A 27928-nucleotide genomic window follows, 5' to 3' on the forward strand; every position below is an offset into this window, starting at 1 on the left:
CCTTTACATATGCTGTATCAAGTTTTTCTTTTCTGTTTGAATATGTTCTCATTGATTTTAAAGAGAGGAGAAGGGAGATGGAGAGATAAAGAAACATCAATGAGAGAGAAAAGAAACCAATCGGCTGCGTCCTGCACACCCCCTACTGGGATCTGCAACCTGGGCATGTGCCCTGACCGAGAATCAAACCAGTGACCTCTTGGTACATGGTATGCCACTCAACCAACTGAGCAACACTGCACACATATTCAGTTTTTCTTATCGAGAAGATGAGAATTTCTGTATTTTCCCTCTTAACATCTCCCCTTTAAACAATTTTTGTTTTTGCTCATATATTAAAAAAATCTTGAGGGAACTTATGTTATCTACATAAAGTATTCATTTTGAAGCTTCACAGTTCCTTTGTCTTGAGTTCCATTCTTTGGGACTGTACAGGGGAAACACCTTATAAAGACAGCATCGGGCGTTTTACTAAGTAAACTTTCCTTGTGTGTTCAAGATGGGATCAGCTTTTTACTGACTTCTACAGCAGAGTATTTCTAGGTCATTAAACAGTGGATAGTTTTGTTATTATAATGGCAGTATAATTTTAAAGAACTTTTTCTACATAGTTCTAATTGGATGGTTTTGAAAGTATATCTTGAGCAGCTATGTTCATTTTTTTGATTCTTCCTCTGTAGTGTTTGAACACCTACAAATGCCCCTGTGCCAAACACTATATGAACTTATAAGCGGGCAAAATAAATGAGCCCATCTTCCATATCTTTCATATCACTGTCTGCTTTGCCTAAGGGGCTTGGGATAGATTTCCTATAAGGGGGAAGTAAGCTGGAATCTCTGGAGGGGGACGAAAGCTGAGTAATTGTGTACCTGTGAAGAACAGATATTGGCGTAACGTTTTCTCTGACAGAGTTGAGTAACACTCTTCTCTCTGTAATGGTGTTTTGACTTAAAATAACATCTGTTTTAGCAAATGTAAATATGAAATTACAGAATTACCACTCAGACTTTCAGTTAGGAGAGCTTTGAACCAACTTGTTCAGATTCCTTCAGTTACAGCTGAGGAAGTTGAAGCCTGAACACGCACTTACTAAGATCACATCCTCGGTAGTAGCAGAGCTGGGTCAGAACTCTGGTCTGGCTTATAGATTTCAGAATTTGGTTTTGAAAACTAAGTGTAAACCATTTCCAGTTTCTTTCTGATGCTAGTTTTGATTGTAAAAAAAAAAAATCACCAAAGTGATAATATTCTGAGACTTGAGTATTTTAATTCCTTCCCAAGTTTTTGAAATAAATTATTTACCATATGTATTATGTGTTTTACTTCTTACAATGTTTATATACTGTAATTAATTTCATTTTTTTTTCTCACAGGAGAAGCTAACCTTCCTTCATACCTTGTACCAGCACTTGATAGCAGGCTGTGCGCTCATAAAACAACCAGAAGGCATGCTGGATAAATTCTCTTGGTCTGAGCTTTGTGCAGTCTTGCAGGAAAATGTTGATGCCCTGATCGCAGACCTCAACAGGGCTAATGAGAAGGTAACTGTCCTCAGGCACCAGATACCTCTATTAAATTCAGTGACATTTGTCCACATCACAGTATCATTAAGAGGGGCTGACATTCATCTTATTTCAAAAAGAATTTGGATGTTAATAATTCAATACCATTAATTATGGCTTGTCTACCACTCAGTTTGATGCCATTGCTGTGGGCATGTAAATGTGACTGAAGTCTGTATGAAGTCTCTAAGCTCCACTTTCTGTGCAGGACATGCTAATACTACTAGCCAGTATTAGCCACAGGGACCTAATTAAAAGAAAATAAATTAATCTTACTGATGAAGCAATTCAAAGAACTTAGCCATTTACATTAATAAACCAACTCTTTATGTTAGCATAAAATAGAAACAAGATACAGTTCTTCAAAAACATGATCTTAAAATTATTTGCTTAGGAAATAATGAGGTATTAAAAGCAGTTAAAATTTTAATTTATGTTTATAACATTTCTTGAAATATAACAAACTGTATTACCAAACCCATTTAGTGCTTTAGATTGTAAGAAGTATATATTTTATGAGAAAACGGTAGACTTCTATAGTCATTTTATCATTCACAAGCTTAGAAATTCAGTCTTTCAAAAAAAATTTTAAACTTTCTTTTGGTTATAGAAAATCAAAATGGCTTAGGAGACTAACATATGTCACCATTAAAGATATTGATTCTTATCCTGGGTCTATTGAACTAGTCAGAACTATGTTTACGTGGTCTAGTTTCCAGATCTTAGTTGCAGTGACATTTGCTCTTAAGAGACATAAAAAGAAAAACTGTTCCCCAAAGTTTATTTTTAACCTTGGCCCAATTTAAGGGTGAGTTAGAGCATTTTACCTTGGTCTGATTGGCAAACGCTACCATAGGCACTGAGAAGTGAGATTGAGGAAATGAGAGAATAATTGTGAGCCACAGAGGCTGTTCGTGATTGTGAATGGGTGTATCATGGCTTTGAAAATTACTGATAATTAAAATGAGTTCATTTTTTAACCCTCTGAGATGCTGTTATGCTTTAATAGATTTTCATACTTTCAAAACATCATTAATTGTCATACATGTTAGACGATTTTCTTTCTGGTGTTTTGAATGTGAAATAAAAAATGATTAGAAAATTCTGCTTTGTTATATGTGTCATGTTTGTAGATGTAAATCTCATTTAAATACTTTCTTTCCCATTGAGATATCTTAATAGATTGAGCTTTGGATCTAGAAGTAAGAATATTCTTCTCAATTATTATTATTATTTTTTTAGTAAAATGGGTCTTAGAATGAGCAATGTTCTTAGAAAGAGAAGAATAAAAGATTTGTCATCTAAGCATACATATGACACCATTTTGTGGTAAAATATAATTTGCCATACTAATTCCTATTTCATCATTTCTTTATTTTCTTTTTAAAAAATCTATTTTTATTGATTTCAGAGAGTCTAGGAGAGGGAGAGAGAGATAGCAACATCAGTGATGATAGAGAATTATTGATTGGCTATCCCCTTCTGGGGATCGAATCCACAACCCGGCATGTGCCCTGACCAGGAATCGAACTGTGACCTCCTAGTTAATAGGTTGACGTTCAACCACTGAGCCATACTGGCTAGGCATCAGCATTTCTTTTGTTTTCATTTTAACTTAGAGTGTTTATATGATCTTAAGGAATAAAATATATTAGAACATTTTGGATTTTTTTTGGAGAATACATGGAAATGGCTTGTCAGCATAGCTTATTCTCTGTTGCACTTTGCCATTTAGATAAGTCATCTGGAGTATATCTGTAAAAACAAGTCTGATACGATGAGAGAGCTTCAGCAGACCCAAGAGGACACCTTCAACAAAGTGGCCGAGCAGATCAAAGCCCAGGAGGGCTGCTGGCAGAAGCAGAAGAAGGAGCTGGAGCTGCAGTACTCGGAGCTCCTCCTGGAGGTGCAGAAGAGGGCACAGGTATGCAGTTTCCACAGAGCGTTTTTTGAAATGCCATTGTCAAGTCAGTTAAGACCTCCTGATTACCACATAAACTTGTTAGGCACAAGTGATACATATGATCACGCCAACATAAATGGATATGTCTTGTGTGTGCACGAGTACTAAGAATCGTCTTTCACTCAAGTATGGAAGTAGATGGGTTTCTGGTTAAAGCATCTCAGAATACATTGATCAATTGATTGCCAAAATTGTATTGCCTTTATTTACTTTTAAAATAAAAGGTTAAGAGGTTTAGTAAAATATTGTCAGTTTCAGTGTAGGTATCTTTTTTATCCAGTTTACTCCACTTATAGGGGTTCTTATGTGAACCATCATTTTAATTCTTTGGGGTTGAAATTTGTTATTCCTCCTAACATTGTATAAGAATTACAGTTGCAGACCCTATAGCAAAATAATTGACTGTGAGATGTATTATGTCTTCTCTGTTGGATGCCATTGAGAACAGAAGCTATGAGTAGTTAACCTAATCATGTTTTTTCTTATATAAATTTTTGTCAACTTAATTTATTATTAACTGTCATTCCTGCCCTATCAGGAATAACATATAGTAGTGTATATGGTTTTTTTCATATTGAATTTAATAATAGGTCCCTTGTTCTCAAGATAGGAGACTTAGGAATCAGAAGGTTATATATTCTTCCCAGGGTAAGGGCCTTATGTGAACTTAGGCCTTTTTCTGTGAATTTGAATGAATTAATACACTCTCTTCAAGTAGCCATTTGTTCACTGTATGAAGGGTGCCTTGTGATATGCCCTGCATTTTCTTCTACTGAACAATTTATTATTTTTAGAAGTAGCATTGATATACAGTGAAGTAAGTGAACAAATCTTACATGTACAAATCTTAAATGCAAACACCATGTAAGCATCACCCCACTTAACACTTAAAACATTGTCATTACCCTAGAAAGTTCTCAGACCCACACCATTTGTTCAAGACTTTCCTTTCCTCCTTAAATAACGTCCTCCCTTTGTGAAAAAACAATTGACCACATATGGAAACCATAGATTGTTGTCCATTTTCACAGTACTGCCTTTTCCAGAATGTCATATAAATGGAATTATACAGCATGTAGCCATTTGTGTCTGACTTTTTTTACTTAGAAAAAATGTATTTGGGATTCATTACTGTCCTTGTGTTTACCAGTAGTTTGTTCTTTTTTACTGCTGACTGATATTCCATTGTATGGGTGTACAATTGTTTGTTTATCTAGATACTTGCTGATGGGCCTTTAGGTTATTTATTTTTTGGCAATTATAACTTATGATGCTTTAAATCTTCATGGATAGATTTTTGTATGATCATAAGTTTTCATTTCTCTTGGATAAGTACTTGGTAGTTGATTTCTGGGTTACATGGTAAGTGTATATTTAACTTTATATGAAATAATTATTACAATGTTTTCCAAAGTGGCAGTACCATTTTGCATTCTCACAAGCAATGCAAAAGAGTTCTAGTTGCCCTGCATCTGTGCCAGCATGCAGTTTTATCATTTTCCTTATTCTTTTTAGCCAGATAGGTGTGTAGTGGCATGTCATTGTGGTTTTAATTTACATTTTTCCTAATGAATAATAATATTGAACATTTTTTCATGTGCTTACTTTCCATCTGTATATCTTCTTTAGTGAATTATCTATTCATATATTTTGTTCAGTTTTAATTGTGTTGCTTGTTTCCTAATTGCTGTTGTTTATATATTTTGGATATGAGTCATTTGTCAGGTATATGATCTGCAAATATTTTCTCACATTCTCTTTTTTAAAAAAAAATATACTTTTATTGATTTCAGAGAGGAAGTGAGAGGGAAAGAGAGATAGAAACATCAATGATGAGAGAGAATCATTGATCAGCTGCCTCCTGCATGCCCTCCACTGGGGATTGAGCTTGCAACCCTGGCATGTGCCCTTGACTGGAATCGAACCTGGGACCCTTCAGTCTTCAGGTTGACGCTCTGTCCACTGAGCCAAATCAGCTAGGGCGTTCTCACATTCTCTTAACAGTACATTTATACAGAAAATATTTTAAATTTTTATAAAACCTAATTTATCAGTTTTTATGGGTGTACTTTTGGTGTCGTATCTAAGAATTCTATTTAATACAGTCATTAGAATTTCTCCTATTTTTTCTTCCAGATGTTTTATAATTTTAGATTTTACATATTTGTCTATGATCTATTTTGAGTTAGTTTTTATAAAGGTGTGAGGTTTGGGTTAATGTACATTTTTTTGCATGTGGATGTCCAGTTATGCATTCTAATACTCTTTGTTGAAAAGACTATCCTTCCTTATTTGCACCTTTGTAAAAAATCAATTTACTATATTTGTGTAAGCCTATTTTTGGACCTCCTCATGTGTTCCATTTATTTGTCTATTCCTTTTTCAATACTACACTGATGTAATTACTGTAACTTTTTAGTAAGTCTTAAAATCAGGTCGTGTGAGGCTTCCAACTTCATTTCCTATCAGTGTTTTGAACTCACTTCTTTTATTCTGAATCTGCAGGAGAGCATAGCAATTCACTTTCTGAAGTAAGGGAGTCATCATCGCAGTTGCTAATGTTTTAAGAGAAGCTCACACTGAAGGCTTTTCTCTGAAGAATGTCTTATCCCTAGGCTTTGATCCATGGCTATGCAAAATAAAAGTATCATTTTCATTATTCCTAAAAGTACATTAATATTATATATAGGCATATAGCTTATATTATTTATGTACATATTTGAATTTTCATAAAATATAATTGAATATACAGCAGCAATTTAATTGAAATTTATATTTGGAAACTGCTATTATAATGTATTATTACGGCCCTATATAAATTTTATTTTGGGGAAGTTTGTAATGATGAATTCTATATTTCCACTCTTTCCCCCAAAGCTATAATGCAGATAACAATATTTTAATTTTATAGTACTTATGCATTTTCAAAAATTATGTTAATAAGGTCATGAAGGGAAAAAACTACAGTTTTTGCATAGGATTGTGGGTTGTAGAGGATGTTTGGTGTCAGATGAACATAGCCATTAATAGAGACCATCTGCTGGGAAACATGACTTATCTACAGAGCCCTGTGTTTAATGTTTGGTATTGTAAAGACTTGGTTAGTAAAAGGCAGCTAGTTAAAGAAAAACCAGTTTTTGAATTTAAATTGCTTTTATCTGAAAAAAGGTAGTAGAGTTATTTGCAAGACGTTTGAATGTGTAAGCTTTAAAACAATTAGTGGAAATGTTATTAGATAAATGAAACTTGTAGAATAGGAAGTTTGGTTTTAGCATGACAGCATTTAGTTTTCAGCATTAGGTACAATGTGCTAGCCACATGGTTGGGTAATTCTTGAATTTAAATACTTCTGGGGCTGTCCTGTAAATGTATCTGAAGCATCTATGCCTGCTGAAGCACCTGGGCTCAGTGCCACATTCCGTTCCATGTACTGAGTTTGCTTGTGCAGTCTTAGTATATATGTTCTTATTTCTTTTCTACCTGAAAAAGACGAAATTACAGGAACACGAACTTCCTTTCTAGAAATAAAGATTTTTCACTATAAGTTAAGTATAATTAAGACTTGATGTAATGTTTATTGTAAACATTTTAGTATGACATTTTTGTTAAATCAAATGAGTTTTGAATGGAGAACAAAAATCAAAAGAAATTCAGATTCATTATGATATGCTGCATTTTATTCCTCTTATATCATAATATTAAGAGTATTTTCCCAAGAAATCTGGGTTAGTCATAAAACTGTTATTAGATATTGAAACTTTTAAATGAATTCCAAAACTATTCAGGGTAAAGTGCAGCTTGTTTTTATTGTTGGAGGTGGTAGGTATACATGCCTGCCTGAAATAATTCACAGGAGTTAGACATAATCCTGCCAAACCATATTTTCATGGACTATGAGTTGGTGTGGGTGGGCACCTCTAATGAAATATTGGAAAGTCCTCTGAATACTTTTCATATAATTGTTTTAAATTAAAAAATATATTTTTATTGATTTCAGAGAGGAAAGGAGTGGGAGAGAGATAAAAAATCAATGATGAAAGAAAATCATTGATCAGCTGCCTACTGCACACCCCCTACTGAGGATTGAGCCTGCAACCTGGGTATGTGCCCTGACCGGGAATTGAACCCTGACCTCCTGGTTCATAGGTCAACACTCAACCGCTGAGCCACACCGGCCAGGCTAGAAATTTTTTGTTTTTAAAATAATGTTATTTGTTCAATTTGCATAATGTTGGATTTTTTTCCCCCAATGCTCTTGCATAGTTTGCATGCCTCCTCTAGTGGAGCCACACAACAACCCCATGAGATAGGTCATTTTAACATCCTTTCTATTTTACAAAAGTAGAAACTAAGATTCAGAGAACTGACACCACTTATTTGAATAGCACGGAAATTCTAGGGACAGGATTAGAATGGAGATAACAGATGTAAACTGTTTAGTACTTTGGTTGGCATTTAGAAATTGCAAAGTGAATGTTATGTGCTCCTTAATATTTTATCTTCATCCTTATCTTTCAGTCCCTTTTGCATTATACAACACTGTTTTAAAGAAACATATGCTGTTTTTCTATATAAAGTGATATCTGAAAATAAGTCTAGTGACAACTTAGTTTCATATTTCTTTAACTTACATTTCTGAGTGATTGTTGATTAATTAATAATTAAACATGATAAAGTATAAAAAAGCTAACCAGTGCCACATTGCCAGCCATGCATAATGGTAGTTCCTTTATCTTATATCTCTCAGACTTTCTTTCCCCCTGAGATCCTGAATTTTTAGTATGCTTTATTGCAAAATTATTGCTATAGGTAAGAATATCAAAACAACTTTTACATAATATAGTTAATATTAATAAATACTTTACATGTTAATATACCAGATATATAGGACAGTGTGTTTCATGTTGTGGTACTAATTAAGAGGTATAATACTTAGTTTTTCCCTCAATGAGTGTCCAATTTAGTTGGTGGAGGTATTCAGTAAATGAGAAACATTAAATAATATCAGGTTTATCATAAGGCTGTATATACTTACTTGCTAAAAGAAGGATATAAACTTAGAGGAGGAGGTGGTTGAAGTTTAAAGGCTTCATAGAGGAGACTGGCGCCAGCCTGGGATTTGAAAACCCAGCAGAAAGGGAGACAAGAGACATCAGAAGTTAGAGGTAATGCTTCTTTCCAACAGTCTGAGGTAGTATCTGTTAATCAGCAAATCAAGCATCTTGGCTTTACAAAGAGCTTTTTGTAATTAGTTGTGCCTTACAAACAAAAGAGTAAACACAGGCTCAGACATTTTTGTGTATGTACTATTTTTGACATTAACAAAATAAAGATAGTGTTTTTAAGTTGAGTAAATAATCATTATGGGGTTAGAGTATATGTATATATATCAGGTAATGGAACTGGTAGGTCCTATGGTAGAATGAACTTTTTGAGGAACTGCCAAACTGTTTCCAAAATCAGCTGACACCATTTGCATTCCTACCGGCAATATATGAGGGTTCCAGTTCCCCACCGACAAAATGTGCTTTAACAGAGAAACGTTTATATCATAGGAAAAGCAGACGAATTTATGTTTATTATGTTTTAAAATATTTCCATGGTATAAAAAGACAAGATATATAACTTATAAAAATACGACATTTTAAATGAGGTCCTTTCATGTCTATGTGTCATTGAATAACCAGTTTGCAGTTTGTCTTTTTGCCAATATAAAGAATAGAAGCTCAGCAAGCAGAAGTGATAAAAAGAATTTTACTCCCTAGGGAAGTGTCTAATTTCTGTCTCAAAGTCCCAAAGTTCATGGAGTGCTATAAGCCAGTAAGGCATCCCTCAAAGCTCGTATACTTCAGGAAGTAAGCATGTGATTCATTAAGGAAAGAAGCTGTCCTCTCCCCCCATTTTTGTCACAGATTAAGGAAAAGCTTGTGAAATTATAAAGTATTTTTTAAAAAAATATATTTTTATTGATTTCAGAGGGGAATGGAGAGAGATAGAAACATCAGTGAGAGAGAATCATTGATTGGCTGCCTACTGCACGACCCACACTGGGAATGGAGTCTGCAACCTGGGCATGTTCCCTGTCTGACCGGGAATCAGACCATGACCTCCTGGTTCATAGGTCAATGCTCAACTACTGAGCCACACAAGTTGGGCATTATAAAGTCTTTTTGATATGACAGAGATCTGCCTAAAGGATATCCATTCTATAATTTCAGTTAAATTTTTTTTTCTTTTCAAAATTATGACTTTTTTGGGGGGGATTTTGAAATACTATTTTTGAAATTAAACCCAGTAAGGAGGATTTCAGTATGAGGGGTGCTTTTGTCTCATTTGAAGGCAATGTTCCTTATGTTTGCTTAAAAAATGTTAGCCTTTAATCTCCTTGGGTAAAGAACATAGGATTTTTTTTTAAAAGGAAAATTTGCTCTTATGGCTGTTTCTAGCCTTACCATCAAACAAGCTTTGTTCTTCAAGAATAATTCACAGTAAAAAATGCAGTGCCTCTGAAGGTCCCCGTGGCCTATCAGGATTAATTTAAAACAGAATTCTGACACGTTGATAACTTCCAAATTATATTTTGAAACTATATCTCTTTATATTTTTCTTTTTACATTTGTAAAGATTTTTATTCATTGGGTATTTATTCAGTGACTTTTATGGGCAAAATACTGTACTTAGCACCAGGGAACATTTTATAAAGGAAATTTTAGTTTGTTCAATATTTATTAAATGCCTATATAGTCTAATAGAGCACCGCAGTAAATAATGCCTGGCCTCTAGGAACTCACACTCTGTTGTATTTGAGGGAGAGTGGATAAACACACATGTATACTAGTGAGTAAGCAGCAATGTAGGAATTAAATCTTGAGTAAGTAAGTTCATAGCTGGTCAGGGTCAGTGTATGAGCGAGAATGATAGTCAAAGGTGTCATGGAATAGGTAGACCCTGAAATGGTCTCTGAAAAGTGTTAGATTTTGAGTAACGTTAGGGGAGTGGAAAGGAAAATGACCTGGGGGTGCTAGAGAATGTGGTTAAATTGTGAAGAGTGGTGGTGAGGCTTGTGGCTGAGAAGTAAAGGAGCAGAACGTTCTCTCCTTTTCCAAGTTGAGGATTGTGAGAGAAGGTGCAGCCTTTACAGAAGGAAGGCACGTGGGGTGTTTTGACCTGAGTAGAGGACCTTGGTCTAGAGTTTAAGCAATAGGATGGGACTGACAGAATTTGTCAGCGTTGAAATGGGCATGAATGGCTGGAGGTGGGGATAGCTGGAACCGAGGTGGGAGCAGGGGATGGATCAGGATGTGCATTGTGCTGGCCTATGCTTTGATTTGGGGATGCAGAGAATAGGGTGAAGAAAGGAGGCAGAATTAAGACTGACTATAAAGTCTTGGACTCGAATAATTTGGTGGGTGTTGGTGCCATTTAATGAGATAAAGAGGACTACTGTGAACACTTTTAGGGGGAAAATCAACAGAACTGGATGGGATACTTAGCTTGCTGTGGTTGTGCAGTCTCTAATGGAGATGGCTGCTGGACAGTCAGAGTGGTGGTTCTGGATCGCAGTGGAGATGGCAGGGATGCAGAAATGTAATTGTTAAGAAATGATCAAAACTCTCATAATATTTGTCAATAAGAGCTTAAAAATTTAATTTTATTATTTTTAAATCTTGAATTCTAATATCCCACTTTGTTAATCCTAGTTATCTAATTTATATTGACCTGTTTGATTTTTTAAATAACCATTGATACTTGGTATCTTGATTATAATTATTTAAACCAACAATGATTTAAGACAACAGATGGTTGTTAAATAAACAACAGATTGTTTATTTTTATTTATAAACAGGCTTCACATGTATTCTTTGTCTTATTTTTATTCTTTTAGCAATTGTGAATTAAAAGAATTTTAATTCTTTTATGGCATCTCTTTCTTACAATAGAAATTATATGAGTCTCATGAAGTCATCCATAGCAGTAGTAATTAATATTAATCAGTACTTTTTAATATATAATCACTAAAAATGGTCAAAATTTGGCATAAAGATCTTCAACAATTGCTTTATTACATTGCCACTTCTTCTACAAGGTGACCTAAAATGAAAACTGGCTGTGTAAGTCAGGAATCTCAGTTCTATTTTTAAAGAATTCCAGTGGGTTCCTGTTTTGCTCTATATAGACAGAAGTGGGGTATTTTAGGTAATGTAGTTTATTTATTTGTTTATTTTTTAAAATATATTTTTATTGATTTCAGGGAGGGAGAGAGATAAAGTGATAGAAACATCAATGATCCACCAGCTCCAGCATGCTTCCCACTTAGGCTTGCAACCCGGGCATGTGCCCCAATGGGGAATCAAACCATGACCTGACCTTCTGGTTCATAGGTCAAAACTCAACCACTGAACCAAACTGGCCAGTAATTTTTATTCATTTTTAAATTAACCCTTTCATCCTAGAACCACCAATTTCTGGATGTCTCTCTAAAATGCTTTTAGCTTTAACCTGATGTTTTGTGGAAGTGGAAGTACATGGTAGAGGAGTTGTGATCCATCATGCACTAAAACTGGTTAATCTTTCCACAGTGGGCTTACTGTCCTTCAACAATCCATTTAATTTTGACCAATGATGTTGAGTATTATTTTGAAATATTTAAAATATCATGAGGAAATATGTCTTTTCACCATTTTTTATTCAACAAAGTAATTTTTGTTGAAAAAACACTTCTGCCTGATACTTTGAGATCTGTGAATATGTAAATAGGCAGCCACCGGGAACATGACTAGGTTCAGTTTTATTTTTACTCTGTAGCTATGAATAGTGTGGCTCTTTTACCTCAGATTTTCTAGAATTATCCTCTAATTGAACTGGTGGAATTGATTTTGGAGAGAATATGGAATTAACCTTTGTATTTACCATTTGTTCCCCCAATTCCATCCCTACTCTCTGCAACTCTGGCAGTTACTTTTGGCAGTTACCTTTGGCTGTCTTTTTTAAAAAAAATGTTTTTATTGATTTTAGAGAGAGAGGAAGGAAGGGAGAGGGAGAGAGAGAGAGAGGGAGAAACATGGATTGGTTGCCTCCTGAATGCAACCTAGGTATATGCTCTGACTAGGAATCGAACCGGCACCTTTTTGGTGCACGGATGGCAGTCTTCATGTTTCTGATTGTCTCATCCATTTATCAAAGCATAGAGACTGTTCCAGGATTTTATAGCTTCTCTTAGCTTTTCAGGTAAGGTTTAATTTCCTTATCTTAATCATCTATTATCAACCTACTTCTTAAATTTTCATCCTTCTCTTTTCTTTAGATGTACTGAGTTATTTGCACCTCCTTAGAACATATTATCCTGTTTCCTGGCTCTGACTTTTTTTAAATGCCAGTCTTCTTGTTTTCTCTCGCTCAAATTCAAGTGTAAGTTTTTTCTTTTCTTAAAAGTTGCCTCTCTAAAAAGTGTGTCTCACATCAGCTGCCAGGCAGTTCAGCTGGCTAGTGCTTCTCAGAGTTTCTTGCTTTTTTCAGCTGCTTCCAGTGGGACAACACTTCCTTTACAAGTGTCTTTGTATGGAGGTCTGGGGCACAATCCCAGTGATAGAATGCTGCCACCACAGCTTGGCCATTAGTGGAGATGTGATGAGGGCAAGCCTTTATCTCTCATAGGTATGGCTGGATCAGACTTTTGATAAGAGTTAGAATAAATTAAGGGGATTAATATAGAACATTTAAAATAAGGTCTAAAATACAATTTTTTTCCTGCCCAAGACAAAGAATCGAAGAAGTGGAATCCTTTAGAGAGTGGCCTCTTGTATATTTCCTTCACTCTTTTGCACTCAGGACTGTACCTCTGAGTGTCCTTGTACTCACTCTACACCTTTGGGAACCTCTCCTCCAGCCTCAGAAGTCACTTCCTCAGCAGTATATTTCCACATGTTTGAATTCTTTTGACTACCTCCCATCAACATTGTCCACGCTAGGCTTTGACACACATCTTGCAGAGTAGTCAAGAGTTTGCATGATTTTCTCCAAGTCTTATCATTTTGAGGTCTTCCTGCCAATGTAAGTTTTAGAAATGCCTTTGATTTTTTAGCTGTTCATGGCTTAAGAATGAATTAGACACACACTCTCTATAAACCTCTCCCAAAGATCAACATTAAATTTTAGACAGAGTGCAGTCTGAACAAATCATACAAAGAGAGGTATTTTCCTTATGCCCACATAAAATGCAGATAGTGCTTTACTTTGCCATGTATATACAGAGTATGATTTTTCTCTGTCTCTGGTTGACCCCCTTATTCAAATTGAACCCCTTTGGCCTGCTTTTAAAAAGAAAGAGGTCCATGGTCAAGTCATGGCTGCTCACTTGCCTAAGAAAAGATCCAAATGGAATCGTGGGCTCCCTGTGCCCTGGTCACTGACCGTGCAGGGAGAGAATCGCTGAAAGGCATTTTCCCGTGTTTGAGGGGTCCAGCTGTCCCTTCCAACCCTGGAGCTTTCACACACTAGCTAAAAACAGTCCAAATGAAGCTGTTAAAGGGTTTTAAGGATTACATTAAATTATTATAGGGTAGCTATGGCTAGCTTCCTTACCGGTGGAGGTGTTTTTTTTTTTTTTTTTTTTTTTAAAGAAAAAACAAAAAAAACTTCACTCCTACTTGTTGTTTACCATAATCCTCCAAAAGCCTGTTAATGTCATTTTGTGTAAACTCCCTTTTGTGTACCGCTGGCAATCTGGCATAGCTCTGTTTTAGCATTGTACCGTAATAATTGGTTTACTTGTCTGTGTTTCTAGCACATGGAATTTAGTGAGTAATCAATAAATGTTCATTGAATGATAAATGAATCTGTAAAGGAAATCTGGATATTATGTTCTAAAATTTATTCTGCCTCAGCAATTCCTTAATGATTAGGCATAAGATTTCATAGGGAGCTGGTTTATTTTTTAGTGATTAAAATACAGTGTCTGCAGTTAAAGTTTCTTTGTGTTTCAAATTAAGATTTAGGATGTAAGTGCCTTTAATTAGGAAAAGAGGATCAGATTGCTGCTGAGGCCCAGCTTACAACTAGCATTTCCTCTCAGTACGGGAGCTGTACTTTGTACAGACTTCTGTCTTGGGAAGGTAAGAAAGAAACTGAAGTATAAGACTATGTTCTGAGAGTCCCTTCTCACAGTCAAGTGCTATTTGTCGTATCATTGATTTAACCCTTTGCTTATTTTGGCAAAAGCAAAGTCTTCTTATATATAGGAAAACGTCTATTGATGGTGTAATTTCTGTTTAAAAGCAGGAAATAAAAGTTAGTGAGGAATGGAAGAGAAATTATGAGAAATGGAAGATGAGAAATTTTCTTTTTTCTAAATATGTGTACATATTCATGTGTACAGGAAATTTATGAGTTACTTTTAAATTTATGTGTTCTAGTTTATATAAAACTTCTTTGTAAGAGGATTTAAAAAATCAATGTGCAGATTCAAATCTACGCTGTTTGGCCTGCTGTTGCTCTATCATACTATGTATTTGTTGGATATTTTAAAACATGGATCTTTTGAAGAAGTGGTTGTCAGCAAAAGTTTTTCTTCCTACTAAGAGGAATTAATGAAACACCGGTTTATTTCATATTATGACTTTTCTTCTTATAGAAATTTCAAGAAATTGCTGAAAAAAATACGGACAAATTGAGCCGTATTGAGAAGTCACACGAACAGTTGATTCTTGAGAATTCACACATCAAAAATGTGTTATCACAGACTCAAAAGGAACAAACGTCCTTGCTGGCAGCCTGCGCCCTGATGGCTGGTGCCTTATACCCTCTCTACAGCCGGTCGTGTGCCTTGTCTACACAGAGAGATTTTCTCCAGGATCAGGTCAACACCTTTGAGTTGTTCAAATTGGAAATTAGAACTCTAGCCCAGGCTTTGTCGACTGTAGACGAAAAGAAGCAAGAGGAAGCCAAGATGAAGAAAAAACCATTCAAAGGATTGATACGTGTATTCCGGAAAGGTGTTATTGCAGTTTTGGCAGCAAACAGACTCAAGGTTTTGGGCCAGTCATGTGCCTCTCTTTTTACCTGGATGGAGAGTTTTAAAGACGGCATAGGCATGTTGGTGTGTACAGGAGAGCCCAAAGACAAGCATAAATTTCCAAGTAAGATAATTTGTGCTTTTTAAAATTTAAGTTGAATGTAAGTGACATGTGGTATGAATATGTTTTGCCATTATGCAGAAACGTAAAGTCATTTAATGTGTACTCATGTAACATAGTCCCATACATATGTAGAAATATATTTATGTATAAGCTAGATTTTGATTTTTTTAATTAAAAATTAAATTATAAAGAAAGTAGCAAGTATGTATAATTTCAACTTTGCTTAGCTTTATTAGATCTGAATGCTCTTTTCACAGTACAGTGAAGAGTTTATATAGCAGTTTTTCAGTTAAGTCAGTCCAGAGACTGCCCTATTTAAAATTAATTAACAGTATAATTTATTTTCACTTTCTGTGAATCAGTATAAAATGATCAGAGTTAAAAATCTATTGAAGAACTCAATGAAAGGGATACAAATATAAAATTTTCAGCTAATATACTTGGAATGTTTGACTATTCTGAGGAAACAATAATTTCAATTTTAACTTTTGAAAAGCAAGCTATTAAGTAATATAAGTAGAACCAAAGAAAATTTCCTTCTTTCTTTGTTTTGTCAGTTAACAGTCACATATAAATAAAGTCAATCAAATCTAATATTTCTTATAGACTTTTCTGCCCCAGGCAAAGTTCTGTCTACCAGTTTTGATCTATTTCTTAAATGGCTAAACATTGCCATGCATTTTTAACATGATTTTAATAAATTTTTGTAGCCTTGCATGATGGATTTTTTCTATTTTTGTAGAACATCAAAAGGAGCAGTTACGTTGTTTGCAAGCACTTAGCTGGCTCACCAGTTCTGACCTTCTTGCTGCAATAATCGCTTCCATGGCTGAGTTACAGGAAGTCATTAGTAAAACAGGTATGATTCCTTCTTTTATGTCCTCTCAAAATACATTTAAGAGCAAATGTCAAAAAATGCTTTATCGTACAAATTCTAATAAACAATATAGAAAGAAAATATATTTGTTCTCATCTTTCTTTTCTCAGGTAAGGGAGATTGTTAAATCTATATTTAATGAAGTAGAGAATTAGTGTAAGTTTTTTTCCATTATCTTATCTATTTATTTATTTTTTCTTTATTGATTAAGGTATTACATATGTGTGCTTATGCTCCCTTTGCCCCCCTACCCCCCCCCCCCCCCCCCCACTCATGTCCTCACCCCCCTGGTGTCTGTGTCCATTGATTATGCTTATATGCATGCATACAAGTCCTTTGGTTGATCTCTCCCCCTTACCCCCACCCTCTTCTACCTTCCCTCTGAGGTTTGACAGTCTAGAATTAGTGTAAATTTTGATGGGTAATTTTGTCTTTATTTATGGGAAAATTAAATGGTATTTCTTGGTAAATGTAGCCACTTTATTTTTTCCCTTTGAGATCTGACTTTTCTATAGAAAGCTCATCATTAGCTTTTTTTTATTAAGTAATTCTGATAATGTTCTTTCAAATGTTTTAGTCTTTTTTTCATTTCTCTTTCTGACTATAAATTTTAGAAGTTTGAGTAATAACTGTATCAGCAGAAACTTTTTCTCTCATTTGGTGATATGTTTTTATTTTTTCTAGTTAATTTTAAAGGAAGTTAATTTGAATAGTCTGTTTCTACCATGTATGGAACCACGTATAATTTGTAATTTCCAAAGGTCTAAAATTCACATTTGTTTTTCATGACTAAGATTGCATGATATGTTTGTGTGAAAAATTCAATGAAACTAATTTCTCTATGCTAGAAGAGATATTAGTCACCTACTGGTTAAGCTATGTCATTGGACTAAGTATTGTCATTTCAGACATGTTAATAGTGCAAATAGTATAATGAACTTGTTAATACTTGCCTGCTTAATAAATGTTATAAGCATTAATGAAATAATAACTTGGAATGTAATTTAATTTTTTAGACAACTCTGTTATGTAAATACAGATCATTTATTGTGATTTCAAATACCTAAACCTAAACATAGGCTCTTGTAGAAGGAAATTTATGATTCAGAGATGATTTTTAGATTGTGGTGATTGATGCTGGTAAGCAATATGCTTTTTTAATGTATTGCCTCAACGTATTGGATTTGGAATCTTAAAAGTCTAAATAAATATATTTTAAGAATGTTGGTATAACTTCAAAACAAAACTAATAGTCTTGAAAGAAGTTAATAAAAAATTTTGGATTTATTTTCATAAACAGATTATTTGTGTTAGTCTTATTCTCTGTAGGTATGTGGACACTTAAAAGTAGGTTGGTTTTTTTTAAGTTCTAATCTTGTCTTTATATTATTACTTTATTTAATACATTTTCCCCTTATTACTCGAGGAGATAAAAGAAAAATATGTGGCTTGATTTGGCCCTCTAGCAAATATGCGCAGTGGTTATAGTACAAGATAACAATTCATGAACAATGTTAGGCAAAATGTAATGAAGGATTGGATAGAGCAGTACAGGCTTTAAATGTAAACATCCATGGACAGTACAGTGCAACGTGGGCATATGAGTATTGGGAAGGCTTCAGGGTGGAACTAGTAATTAAATTGGGCCTAAAGTGAGAGTAAGTTAGAGAGGAGAGATAGCCTTCAGAAGAAGGGCATAGCTCAAGCAGAGATGCAGAAATGGGAGGAAGCACAGAACAGGAAGAAGGGACATTAAAGAGGTGAGAATGGAAATCCATGCCTAGCAGACCTGGCTTATTGATGGCGATTACTAAAGTGTATTTTCTAGTAACCATATTGGGGAATTGTTGGAGGAAATTTCGATCATTGGCATGGGATCAGACTGTAGAGGTTTTATAAGAGTAGGCAGTGGACCCTGTTAAAATATTGACACAGTGGTTCTTGAGACCCTGATAAAAATATGCAGGGAAGACCTCTCAAGTAGGAGATAAACCAAGAGTGGTGTCTTTAAATGTCTGCCATTCTCTAGGAACAGAGCTGCCTTTGATGGTAGAACCTGGTGGTGCCTCAAATAGCTTGAGGGAAATAGCAAGTTCAGGGAAACTTATTTTTAGGGAAAGCTTTAAATGTTGTTGGCTGATGAACACTATTTAGAATAATTGATGAACACTATGTAGAATAATTGATGTACCAAAGTCTTGAAGAGTATTGGAAGATACATGATCTGGATAGGTAGATAATTATGTATTATTGGACTAGTACAAAATGGTCAGTGTGGACCTTCTGCAGAGATGACTCAACTATCTGGGATAATTCTTTCAAAACATGAAAAGGGGTTAATATATCAACTTTTTAGGTGATGTACTGGGGCTGGCCAACAGACCCCGAGCAACGGATGAATGGATTACTCTGACACAACTGTGAAAGAGAGGGCTAAGGGACAGCCTGGCCAAAGTCACCAGGCAGTCTCGATTGCCTACCTTGTTAACCTTTTATTGTAACAGCAGTTTGAGATAAAGTTTATCTTTTAGATACAATTAGTAGGGTGAGTAATCTTGGGAGGACTGATGTATTTACATTGTCCTCTAGGCAAGGGCATCCAGGCATTAAGCATAAGGATTCCAGTAAACACCCAGGGGTCTGCTCATGCATAGACTTGTTTGGAAAGGTCAAGGAACAATTAGGGGCACCATCTTTGACACTTCCCTAAGTCTCCCTGAAGTTGGAATTCTGATAAACAGGGCAGGTGGCCATCCACACACTTCCCTTCTATCAGAATGTCCTCCTTACAGACTTTCTAACCAAGTCTCTTGTGTACCCCAACAGTGATGTTTTCATTTTTAAGTGTTCCCTAGTCATAGAAATTTCAGATATTTTAGCAGAAAGGATGGGAAAATATTTTCTGACAGTTAAAGTATATGAGAGTTTATCAACAGATAATGAGGGTAATAAAGGTAAAGCTGTGATATATATATATATATATATATATATATATATATAGTCATGATGAGTTTATAATTTAGGAATATGAATTATCTAAATGGATAAGTATTATTGTATGGTAGAAAGAGCATTGGCTTTGAACAAGACAGATTTGATTTTATAACCAGCTCTGCTAGTTACTAGTGATGCGAAATTGAGAAAGTTACTTAACCTTACTGCACTCACATTCTTTACCTATAAATGGAGATAGTGTCATCTTCCTGGTTGTTATGGGGATTTAATGAGATAATATTTGTTAAAATTTTGTATAGTACCTGGCATAGAATGGGTATTAAAAAAATTGTTTCTTCCACCCTCCTCACCATCAAAGTAGGGTATAACATTAGTGATAGACACACATGTGTACCTGTACACATTTTTAGACTACTAATTATTAATTTTCTATTCTGAAGTTGCTAAAGTACCCTACAATGGAGTCAACATAGTGTAGGGTTAACCAGGGATTCTGCCTGACTTTGAATACTGGTTCTGACACCAGCCATGTGATATGGCAAGTTATTTAAATTCTCTGTGCTTCAGCTTCTTTATTAAATGGGAATAGTAGTATTACTGATCTCATAGAGTTATTTAGAGAATTAAAGTACTTAATTTGTAAAGTGTTTAAAGTAGTCTTTGTTTACTAGTTTGCTTGTTTTTTAGTTAAAATATTATTATGATTTATGGCATTAACTGACTAATCCTATCTAATAAAAGAGAAACATGGTAATTAGCCGTACGGCCGCTACCCTTCCCATTGGCTAATCACTGAGACATGCAAATTAACTGCCAACTAAAGATGGCGGCCGGCAGCCAGGCAGCTGACTCGAACAGGGAGGCTTGCTTGCTCCAGTGATGGAGGAAGCCAGGTTCCCCGCCTGCCTTGCCGGCCTCTCAGCTGCTCTCTAAGAAACATTGTAACAAATATAGATGCTAAACAAAACCCCAGAAACCTCCTTTCAGTTAGCCAGGCTTCAGCCAGCAGGACCGCAACATTGTTTCAAAAACAGAGGTAAACAAAGGCCAGAAACCTGCGTTCAGCAGCCGAACCTCAGAGCTAAAGCTGGCCCAGAATAAAAAAAAAAAAAAAAAGGAGTGGTTGGGAGCTTCAGTCACCCGCCAGCCTGAAAACGGCCCTCAGCCCCTCATCCAGGCTGGCCAGGCACCGCAGTGGGGACCCCAACCCTGAAGGGGGTGTGACCAGATGCAAACAGCCATCATCCCCTCACCCAGGCTGGCCAGGCACCCCAGTGGGGACCCCCACCCTGACCCAGGACACCCTTCAGGGCAAACCAGCCGGCCCCCACCCATGCACCAGGCCTCTATCCTATATAGTAAAAGGGTAATATGCCTCCCAGCACCAGGATCAGCGGAGCAGCGAGGCCTCCCGGCACCGGGATCAGCGTGACAGGGGGCAGCGCCCAAACCCCCTGATCGCCCTGCTCTGTGTGTGACAGGGGGCGGGGCCACAACCTCCCTATCCGCCCTGCTCTGTTTGTGACAGGGGAAGGCGCCCCAACCCCCTGATCAGCCCTGCTCTGTGCCTGATAGGGGGGAGCTCCCCAAACCCCTGATCGCCCTGCGGCTCTGTGTGTGATAGGGTGCGGCGCCTCCCCCCCCCCCCCCCACGGGCCCTGCTTCGTGTGTGACGGGGTAGAGCCATAACCTCCCATCGGCCCTGCCCTGAGTGTGACAGTGGCGGTGCCCCAACCCCCTGATGGGCCCTGCTTTGTGCGTGACAGGGGGGAGCTCCTCAACCCCCTGATGGGCCCTGCTCTGTGCGTGACAGGGGGCAGCGCCCCAACCCCCTGGTCGGCCCTGTTCTGTGCGTGACAGGGGGTGGCGCCGCTACCTCCCCATCGACCCTGCCTTGAGTGTGACGGGGGCGGTGCCCCAACCCCCCAATCGGTCCTACTCTGAGTGTGACTAGGGGTGGCATCGCAACCTCCTGATCCACCCTGCTCTGTGCATGACAGGGGGCGGTGCCCCAACTCCCCAGTCGGCCCTGTTCTGAGCCTGACCAGTGGCTGCACCTAGGGATCGGGCCTGCCCTCTGCCACCCGGGAGCAGGCCTAAGCCAGCAGGTCGTTATCTCCCGAGGGGTCCCAGACTGCAAGAGGGCACAGGTCAGGCTGAGGGACCCCCTCTCCCCCACCTTCCTGAGTGCACAAATTTTTGTGCACCGGGCCTCTAGTAAAGAATAATTCATAATAAAGTTTATTAGATCAAGTGAAAATATATTAGTTTATCTTAAAATTTCAAGACAATGTACATATCACATACAGCTCTAACTTTTTAAAACATGGTTTTATTATAAATTAGTATATAAAGATGAAGGACAATGTACATATCTCATACAGCTCTAACTTTTTAAAACATGGTTTTATTATAAATTAATATATACAGATGAAGGAGAAATTTCTTCCTCTGAATATAGTGAAGTTGTTGGGAGGCATCAGAGGTTTGCTTCCTTTGTAACTAATAGAAGTCCTCACTTAGACTAGTTTTTTTCCTCTCAAATAACAGAAAGTCTGGAGGTAGGTACAAATCCAGACTTCCTTTCTGCTCTTCCATCCTTAGAATTTTCATGTTTATACCTTCTAGATTTAAACAGGCTACTCTGCTTTCAGGCATCAGGGTTGTTTTTGGCAGGAAGAAAAAGGAAAGGACAGAATGTGAAGGCATTCGTATATTGCTGGTGGGAATGAAAAATGATATAGCTGCTTTGGAAAAGAGCCTGGCAACTCCTCAAAATGTTAAATCAATATATATCCAAGAGAACTGAAAACATATCCATACAAAAAACTTATGCGTAAATGTTCATTGCAGCATTATGCAAACTAGCCAAAAATGAAAATAAACCTAAATGTCCATCATGTAACAAATGGATAAATACACAAATGATGAAATATTATGGGGCCATAAAAAGGAATGAAGTACTAATACATGCTACACAGGGATGAACCTTGAAAACATTGTGCTAAGTGAAAGAAGCCAGTTACAAAAGAACACAGGTGCACTTCATTTTATTGTGGTTCACTTTGTTGTGCTTTGCATTTATTGAGATTTTTACAAATTGAAGGCTTGTGGCAAGCCTGCATCAGGCAAGTCTACTGGCATCATTTTCTAACAACATTTGTTCACTTTGTGTCTTTGTGTCACATTTTGACAATTCTTAGAATATTTCAAACTTTTTCAATATTATTATTGCACGAGTGGGGTCTGGCCATCCCATCCTGATGGGGGCCCATTGGGCCAGGCCAGTAGGGGGAAGGGGACGCGGGTGGTTGGCCATCTGGCCCCACCCCTGATTGGGGTTTTGGGGGCCAATTAGGGGCCAGGTTAACATTGATGGCCAACCATGAACTAGGCCAATGTACTAAAGTGTATTTTCTAATAACCATATTGGGGAATTGTTGGAGGAAATTTCTGTCACGCCAACAATCCAGGGGGGGCGCTGATCAGGGCCCACACCAGGCTGGTTGGCTGCTGCAGTGGGCATCATAGCCATCGGTTGTTCTGGTCATCCCACTGTTCTGGTCGCTGGGCTTTTATCTATAATAATAAAAGCGTAATATGCTAATTAGACAGGACAGCTGAATGACCTTCTGGACGTTCTTCCGGACATCCTTCCAGACGACCTTCTGGATGAAGCCAGGGCTACGAGGGCCGAGGCAAAACGCCACAGCTGCGAGGGCCGAGTCCATTGCACGAATTTCGTGCATCGGGCCTCTGGTATATATAGATTTGTTATGGTGATCTGTGATCAGTGATTTTAGATGTTGCCATTGCAATTGTTTTGAGGGTCCAAAAACTGCACCCATGTAAGATGGTGTACTTATTTGACGTATGTTGAAAGTGTTCTGATGCTCCACTGAGCAGCCATTCCATCTATCTCCTTCTCCTCAAGCCTTCCTGTTCCTTGAGACACAATACTATTGAAATTCAGCTAGTTAACCCTACTGTGGCCTCTGAGTGTTCATATGAAAGGAAGAGTCACACATCTCTCACTTTAAATCAAAAGCTAGAAATGATTAAGCTAGTGAGGAAGGTATGTCAAAAGCTGAGATAGGCTGAAAGCTAGGCCTCTTGCATCAAACAACCAAGTTGTGAAAGCAAAGGAAAAGTTCCTGAAGGAAATGAAAAGTGAATGTGTGAATGATAAGAAAGTGAAAGCAGCCTTAGTGCTAATATGGAGAAAGTTTTAGTGGTCTGGATAGAAGATCAAGCTAGCTGCAACTATCCCTTAAGCCAAAGCCTAATCCCAAGCAAGGCCAACTCTCTGAAGGTTGAGAAAGGTAAGGAAGCTGCAGAAGAAAAGTCTGAAGCTCATGAGGTTTATGAAGTTTAAAGAAAGAGCCAGCTCATAACATAGAAGTCCAAGGTGAAGCAGCAGGTGCTGATGTAGAAGCTGCAGCAAGCTTCCAAGAAGGTCTAGCTAAGATAGCTAATGTTCATGGCTACACTGAAAAACAGATTTTCAATGTAGACAAAACAGCCTTATCCTATATAATAAAAGGGTAATATGCAAATCAACTGAATGGCAGAATGACCGGTCGCTATGATGCACATTGACCACCAGGGGGCAGACGCTCAAAGCAGGAGCTGCCCCCTGGTAGTCAGTGTGCTCCCACAGGGGGAGTGCTGCTCAGCCAGAAGCCCTGAGTTGGGCTGGCGTGCATGGCGGTGGCGGGAGCCTCTCCTGCCTCCGCGGCAGAGCTAAAGATGTCTGACTGACGGCTTAGGCCCGCACGGGGAGTTGACTTAAGCTGTCAGTCGGACATCCCCCGAGGGCTCCCGGACTGTGAGAGGGCACAGGCTGGGCTGAGGGACCCCTGGCCTCCGAGTGTATGAATGTCGTGCACTGGGCCTCTAGTGTTGCAATAAGATACCACAATGGGGCGGGGGGGGGGGGGGGTGGTAGAGACACATTTGTAATACCTTAATCAATAAAAAATTTAAAAAAAAGTTCCGTCATTTCGATGTATATACATATGTGCTTTATGTTTTTTTTATTATTTATTTACCACAAGTAAAGGTCAGGAATTGTTGTCTTTCTTAAAAAAAAAAAAAGATACCATCTAGGATTCTCATAGCTAGAGAGGAGAAGTCAATGCCTGGCTCTAAAGCTTCAAATGACAAGCTGACTCTCTTGTTAGAGCAGTGGTTCTCAACCTTCCTAATGCCACGACCCTTTAATACAGTTCCTCATGTTGTGGTGACCCCCAACCATAAAATTATTTTTGTTGCTGCTTCATAACTGTAATTTTGCTACTGTTATGAATCGTAATGTAAATATCTGATATGCAGGATGTATTTTCATTGTTACAAACTGAACATAATTAAAGCATAGCGATTAATCACAAAAACAATATGTAATTATATATGTGTTTTCCGATGGTCTTAGGCGACCCCTGTGAAAGGGTCATTCGACCCCCAAAGGGGTCGCAACCCACAGGTTGAGAACCGCTGTGTTAGAGGCTGATGCAGCTGGTGACTAAGTTGAAGCCAGTGCTCATGTACCATCTGAAAATGTTAGGACCCTTAAAAATTATGCTAAATCTGCTCTGCCTGTGCTCTATAAATGGAACAACAAAGTTTGGATGACAGCACATCTGTTTACAACATGGTTTATTGAATATTTTAAGCCCACTATTGAGGTTTACTGTACAGAAAAAAAGATTTCTTTCAAAATATTACTGCTCATTGACAAGTCAGCTGGTCACCCAAGAGCTCTAGTGGAGTTGTGCAATGAGACTAATGCTATTTTCATGCCTGCTAACACAACATCCATTCTGGTGCCTCTGGTTCAAGTAGTAATTTCAACTTAGAAATCTTATTCAAGAAATACATTTGGTAAGTTACAGATGCCATAGTTACTGATTCCTCTGATGGATCTGGGCAGAGTCCATTGAAAATCTTCTGGAAAGCATTCACCCTTGTGGTTGCCATTAAGAACATTTATGATTCATGGGAAGAAGACAGATATCAACATTGACAGGAGTTTGGAAGAAGTTGATTCCAACTCTCATGGATGACTTTGATGGTTTCAAGGCTTCAGTGGAGGAAGTAACTGAAGATGTGGTGGAAATAGCAAGAGAACTAGGATTGAAATGGGGCCTGAAGATGTGACTCAATTGTTGCAGTCTCAGGGTAAAACTTTCACAGATGAGAGTTACTTCTCATAGACGAGTAAAGAAGGTTGTTCTGGGAGGTGGAATCTAATCGTGATGCAGATGATGCAAAGATTAGATGAAATGACAACAGAGGACTTAAAATATTACATAAACTTAGCTGATAAAACAAAAGCAGAGTTTGAGAGGACTGACTCCAATTTTGGGAAAGATCACAGTGGTTAGAACGCTATCAAACATCATCCCATGCCACAGAGAAACTGTTCGTGAAAGGAAGAGTCAATCCATGCAGCACACGTCATTGCAGTCTTATTTTAAAAAATTGCCACGGCTACTCGAACCTTCCACAACCACCACCCTTATCAGTCAGCAGCTGGGAACACTGAGGCAAGACCCTCCATCAACAAAAAGATTATGACCCACTGAAGGCTCAGAGGAAGATTAGCATTTTTAGCAATAAGGTATTTTAAAAATTAAAGTGTATACATTGTTTTTCCAGGACATAATTCTGTTGCACACTTAATAGACTAACATATAGTGTAAACATGACTTTAATATGCACTAGAATACCAAAAAATGTGTGCGACTAGCTTTATTGTGATTTTTGTTTTGTTGCGGTGGTCTGGAACCTAATCCGCAATATCTCCAATGTATATCTGTATTTGAAATGTTCAGATTAGGCAAATCTAGAGACAGAGAGTTGATTAGTGGTTGCCCGAGGCCAGGTAGGTTGTTGGGGGTTACGGGAAATGACTGCTAATAGGTACGGTGTTTCTTTTTGGGGTGACTAAGTTATAAAATTACTTGTGATGATGATTGCATGATTCTGTGAATATATCAAAAACCGTTGATATGTACATTTTAAATGGGTGAATTGTATTGTGTGTGAATTATATCTCAAGAAAGCTGTTAATGTGTGAAATCATGGCTGCTGAATAATATCCCTTTATCAGGAAAGCAAAAGCTTTCCCCAAAGCCCTCCTCCAACCCCAGCAGGTTTCTGCGATTGTTTCATTGGCCTGAACTGATCACATGGTTATCCCTAGCTGGTTAGATGGAAGCTGGCAAAAGACAAGGGAGAGTTTGTGGATGGGATGGATCAGTTAATCAACAATGTCTGCAATAGAGAGGATTCAGATTCAAACAATAAATTACCTCCACATTTACTGCCTCCGTTGTAAAAGGAAACTGGTCAATTCAGAAAACTTGAAAAAATAATCAGAGAACGACAATAACAAAAACAGTTTCCCATCATACAGGAATAGTTACTGTTAACAGTTTGTATGTTCTTCCAATCTATTTTATTCCACTGCCCACTCTGCCTTCCTCCCGCCCTCCCTCCCAACAGATTAGCAAATGTTACAAATGACATCATAGACTACATACTGTTTTATATTTTCATTTAAAAATTATTTTGATATAATAAATTTACAGAAAAGTTGCAAGTACACTACAGAGAACTCTCCCCCCGCCCCATGATCTGAGAGCAAGTTGCTGACATGATGCCCCATGACTTTCTCATATTTTACTGTGCATTTCAAAGACAGTCTTGTACATAACAAGAGTGCAGTGATTAACATCAGAAAAATACCACTGATAGATTACCACCATTCACACCCCATTCGTTTTCTCAATCGTGTCTTTCATAGCAAAAGCATCTGGTTTAGCATTGTGTTGCGTTTAGTCATGTTTCTTTAGTCTTCCTCTGCATGGAAGAGTTCCTTGACCATCATGACCTTGAAGATTATAGGCAGTTATTTGTAGACTATCTCTCAGTTTTGACTTGTTGTTTCCTCATGTGATGAGCTTCAGCTTATGCATTTTTTTGGCATGAATCTCACAGGAGTGATGTTGTGCTTTGCTTATGATAAATATTATTGCTTTAGTTTTTAAAAAGTCATTTTTTGAGGATTTTTCTTCATTTATATTAATATTTTTCTAGAGAATGGTTTTTAATGTCTGGGCAATATTTATTAGTTGCTCATTCCATCAGTTATTGACCAATTCATAATAGGTTATTTTCATACCACAGGTATCAAAAATATCAATCAGTTCAGCTTTGATTTGTAATCTATTCATATCTTTTGAATCATCTAATGTTGTGAGCAGTATCTTAATTCTTTCAATGAATTGGGAAACAGAAGTGTCAAAATCTTAGGAAAGTGTAGGAAATAATCTGAAAATTCTGAAATGAAAGAAGATAGTTCTTAGAACTGTTTTTTCTTTTTGAAGAACTTGCTGAAAATTTAAACAGTTTTACATGTCAGAACTACAAATT

At 37.3% G+C, this 27928-nt stretch overlaps 1 protein-coding gene and 1 non-coding gene across 2 annotated transcripts in view; both read left to right on the forward strand.

Moving 5' to 3' along the window:
* Nucleotides 1-27928, forward strand: part of CCDC171 (coiled-coil domain containing 171) — a 255270-nt gene that overhangs the window by 81986 nt on the left and 145356 nt on the right. The window contains exons 15-18 of the mRNA XM_070430172.1: nucleotides 1375-1542; nucleotides 3299-3487; nucleotides 15156-15660; nucleotides 16403-16519. Of these exons, the coding sequence (XP_070286273.1) occupies nucleotides 1375-1542; nucleotides 3299-3487; nucleotides 15156-15660; nucleotides 16403-16519 (979 nt within the window). The remainder of the gene's footprint in view (nucleotides 1-1374; nucleotides 1543-3298; nucleotides 3488-15155; nucleotides 15661-16402; nucleotides 16520-27928) is intronic.
* Nucleotides 13896-14019, forward strand: LOC139021310 (small nucleolar RNA SNORA71). The gene has a single exon (XR_011473433.1). It is a non-coding gene; the product is annotated as a small nucleolar RNA SNORA71 (small nucleolar RNA).

Source organism: Myotis yumanensis, unplaced genomic scaffold, assembly GCF_028538775.1.
Source record: "Myotis yumanensis isolate MYYU_CA2020_CCGP unplaced genomic scaffold, mMyoYum1.0.hap1 SCAF_12, whole genome shotgun sequence".
In the NCBI taxonomy this organism is placed as follows: domain Eukaryota; kingdom Metazoa; phylum Chordata; class Mammalia; order Chiroptera; family Vespertilionidae; genus Myotis; species Myotis yumanensis.